General features: G+C 34.6%; 1 protein-coding gene across 1 annotated transcript; it reads left to right on the plus strand.

The window, feature by feature from the left end:
• The first annotated feature begins 1,855 nt into the window (after positions 1-1,855).
• LOC132069447 (eukaryotic translation initiation factor 5B-like) lies at positions 1,856-3,865 on the plus strand. The gene has a single exon (XM_059462790.1). It carries the CDS (start codon positions 1,866-1,868, stop codon positions 3,186-3,188), a length of 1,323 nt encoding a protein of 440 aa, XP_059318773.1. The 5' UTR covers positions 1,856-1,865; the 3' UTR covers positions 3,189-3,865.
• Positions 3,866-4,192: the final 327 nt, after the last annotated feature.

Below are 4,192 nucleotides of genomic sequence, written 5' to 3' on the forward strand. Positions count from 1 at the left end.
AGTATAGCATTGATAGCTAAAAAGAAAAATACAACTATATAAAAAGTGTAGCAATACTCTTAATGGTATGAGGCCTTTTGGGAAAAATCGTCCAGGTTTGATCCGAAACGGACAATATCAAACCATATTAAAAGTATATTTGGGTTGGTTTAACCCAACAACTGGTATTAGAACCAATTACGAGATAGGTATGGAATTGGCAGAGTTGGTGGAGTGGGTCCGACTTACTGCCTTTGTCCTTCTACTGGCCGATTTACTACCTTTACGGCTTTACCCGTAGCTTTAAATTGGAGACACATACGCAAAAAAGAAGCCAGTAATGTGGGTGGCACAAAGTTATTCTCTATTCAATAGGAGCCTATGTTTATTTTTTGGGAAAACTACGTATATATACATGTTAAAGAGAAATATTTACGAAACTTGACAATAGTTTTCCTTATTTACCAAACATAACGATATTTTACGAAACATGACGGATTTTCATATATTTTTCGTTTTTTAATTTTATTTTCAGAAAATAATTTTAAAAAAAAATAATTTTATTAAAAAAAAACTATTTTAAACTTCTTTTTTTTTTTTTTGCTCAAAGGCTTAAAAAATTACCTCAAATTATTGTGTATGAAATGTGTATGTGTAAGCGAAATTTTTAATATGGTTTTTCATACACAAAATGTGAATGAAATTCTAAGTCTTTAGCGAGATATGCACATTTCATACCATTCTCATACATAAAATTTTGAGCGTAATGTTTAAGCCTTGATCGAAATATACACATTTCATTCGTTTTTCATACACAAAATTTGAGCGAATTTTTTAAGCCTTGAGCAAGATATACACGTTTCATACACAAAAATTTAAGCGATTATTTTAAGTCTTGAATGTTGTATACAATGTTATTGTAGTTGTATTAATTTTAGAGAAATCTAATATGAACTTTATACACGAAAATGTGAGCGAAATTCTAAGCCTTGAGCGAGATATAACGTTCATACTGTTTTCATACATACAATTTTGAGGTGATTTTTTAAGCCTCGAACGAGATATACACATGTCATACAGTTTTCATACCATTTTCATACACTATATTTTGAGCAAACTTTTTAAGCCTTGAGCGAGATATACACATTTCATACATAAATTTTTTAGCGAAAAAAATAAAAAACATTTAATTTTTTTTTTTTTAAATTTTAAAAAAAGGGTTTGTAATGTTATGTTTTGTAAATAGAAAACTATATTATAGTAGGTAAAAAAAATTCTCTCTCTAAAAAGTTAAACATAGCCGTTAAACAAAAGTTCCGTTACCACCGAAGATCTCTTCCACCAAATCGATGGGGTCGCCGACAGGTGACCCTCAGTCGACCGCACAGATACAACCCCCCTATTCCAAGAACAACCAATTTTCAAGGAGCCCATAGTAGGTAGTTCATATCTTTTGCCACTCTATCGGAACCTCCAATCTTTACAAATCGAAATGACCCAAATCAAATAATTGCAAGAAGAACGACTCACAACGGGATGCCAGCCTTGGTATTCAGACATCGACATTACCATGGGGTAATGACAAATCCTTGCAGATGGACAATTGTTGGAAGATTCATAAAATCAAGACCCCAAATTGATACGATTAGGTCAAAATTTAATGAGAAATTCGCTATGAAGGGCTCTGTCAAAATTGGGGTTTTTGATAATTTCAACATTTTTTTGACCTTCAACAACGAAGAAGACTTTAATGGCATTCTATATAAGAGAGTGATTGAGATCGAAGGTTTTCAAATACGCCGCAAAAATGGACTCCTAACTTCAAGCCTGAGGAGGATCTACCGATTGAGCCAGTGTGGGTTTTGTTACCAGGTTTGCCTTTTCATATGCACACATGGCATTATACTAAACAAATTGTTGCTGCGGTAGGTACGCCTATCGAAATTGATATGGCGACTAAAACGATGAATAGACCAAGTATGGCTAAGATCCGTGTTGAAATTGATTTAATGAAGCCTTTAATTCATAATGTCTGGATTGGTACTGAGGATGACAATGAACCTCTTAAAGGTTACGTTCAAAAAATTGAATATGAAAATATTCCTAAGTATTGTAAGCATTGTAAGAAATTAGGACACAATCTGATGGAATGTCGTGTGTTGGAAAGGAAAAAAGAAAATGAAAAGAAAGAAGTGGAAAGGATGAAACAACACACCAACCCAAAAGAGGATGTGCTTAAAACGGATGGAAAAGAAAATGGTCCAAATGGGAAAAATGAGGTGCAGAACAGAGGAAGAGATCAAAGATCCCTGCCAGACCAGTTCAGAAATAGACCAAGGGGTAAAAGTGAGCCTCCTAAAGTTTTTAAGCCTACGGGTGCTGTATTTGGGATTGATAAGCCTATGCCAATATCTGGGAAAAAACAGAATGAAAAGAATGCTGAGAAAGGTATGAGTGCTGAGCATCAATTGGGTGGGATGGAGCAAAGGAACCAAGATGACTCTATTCGGGAAGAGACTAAGGAACAGCTTGATCAGAATAAGGAGAGTCTACAAAAAGAAATAGAATCTCAAGGAATTCCAAAAGAGAAGGTTGACAGTCTTGATAACACTGGGAAAGATCAGCAAGAAGATCAACCTATGAGGCAGACTGTTTTGATCAATAATCCAAATGAACTCACGGTTGATTTGTTCGAAGGTAAATGGCTGGAATTTGGGAACAAGAAATCGAAAAGCAGATCAGGGAAGAAGGGAAGAAGCCCAAGACAAAAGGGGAGCAATGAAAAAGATAGTATCATGATTACCCAAAATAGCTTTGATGAACTTATGCAGGAAGATGAAAATTTCAGTGATAACAAAAATGAGGGAGATACTAGCAAAACAACAGAAGAAAGAATCAATGCCAAGGAGACTAACATAGATGAAAACGATGAATGGGCTGATAAAGAGTCTTCCGAGGAAGAGAATACATCAGATAGCTCTGAAGATATGGAAAGTGAAAGTGACGAAGAAGAGGAATCAGACAGCGAACAGGAAGAGCAGCAGAAGCAAATAGAAAAACGTGATATGCCAGCTAAGAATAATAAGTTTTCTATGAAAGAACAGAGTGGGGAAAAGGAAGTGAATCAAAATGTACCTCCTAAGACAAGGAGACAAATGAAGAAATCACAAGATCATTCCAAAAGAATTTTAAATGATCAAGATTCTTAATTGGAATATTAGAGGCATGAAATCCCATGCATCTACAGAAAGGGTAAAGTTTTTAATCGCTTCACATAGAATTCAACTTATTGCTATACAAGAGCCTTTCATAAAGGAAGACAAAATTGAAAGATACAAAAAGGAGATGAATATGCATGAATGCTTTTCCAACTGCAGTAACAAAATTTGGGTTTTCTGGGCTACGAGCATTAAATGCTCTATTTATACTAATGAGGAACAGATGGTCACTTGTAAGATTATTGATAATGATAAGGAGTTATATTTTTCAATAGTCTATGCCAAATCTTCTAGGAAAGGAAGGGAAGAATTATGGAACCATATGAGAATCTTTGCCTCTACTATTAATGCACCCTGGGCAGTTGCAGGAGATTTTAATAGTATTCTTGATGCTGAAGAAAAAATTGGGGGAAATCCCCATAGACTAAGCAAGAGTATTCCATTCATGGAATGCCTCAGTGATTGTGGTTTAAGAGATAGTGGATATACGGGGCATGTTTTTACCTGGTGCAATGAGAGAAAAGAAAAGAATGTAATCTGGAAAAGGTTAGATAGAATGGTGCATAATGAAGAATGGGATGATCTTTTCTCAAGTACTAATGTACAACATCTTCCTAGAATTGGATCAGACCATTGTCCCATATATATTACTATGGATAATCCTCAAAATTCATTTGTCAAGTATTTTAGATTCCTTAACTTCTGGGTTGAATGTGAAGGCTTCCAGGAAGTTGTCAAATCTAGTTGGAAATCTAATACAAAAGGTAATATCTTTTGGGAAGTCCAACAAAAATTAAAGAACACTAGTTCTGCTCTTAGTTTTTGGTCTAAGAATACAGTTGGAGATATTTTTATGAATACTCATGACATGGAAAACAGAATTTGTGAGCTTGAACAAAAATATATTGACAGTATGGACTCTCATGATAGAATGCAGCTGAATAAAGCCAAAGCTGAACTGATTTCTCATCATAAGAAAGTGAATGAGTTTTGGA

Source organism: Lycium ferocissimum, chromosome 9 (assembly GCF_029784015.1).
Source record: "Lycium ferocissimum isolate CSIRO_LF1 chromosome 9, AGI_CSIRO_Lferr_CH_V1, whole genome shotgun sequence".
NCBI classification, from domain to species: Eukaryota; Viridiplantae; Streptophyta; class Magnoliopsida; order Solanales; family Solanaceae; genus Lycium; species Lycium ferocissimum.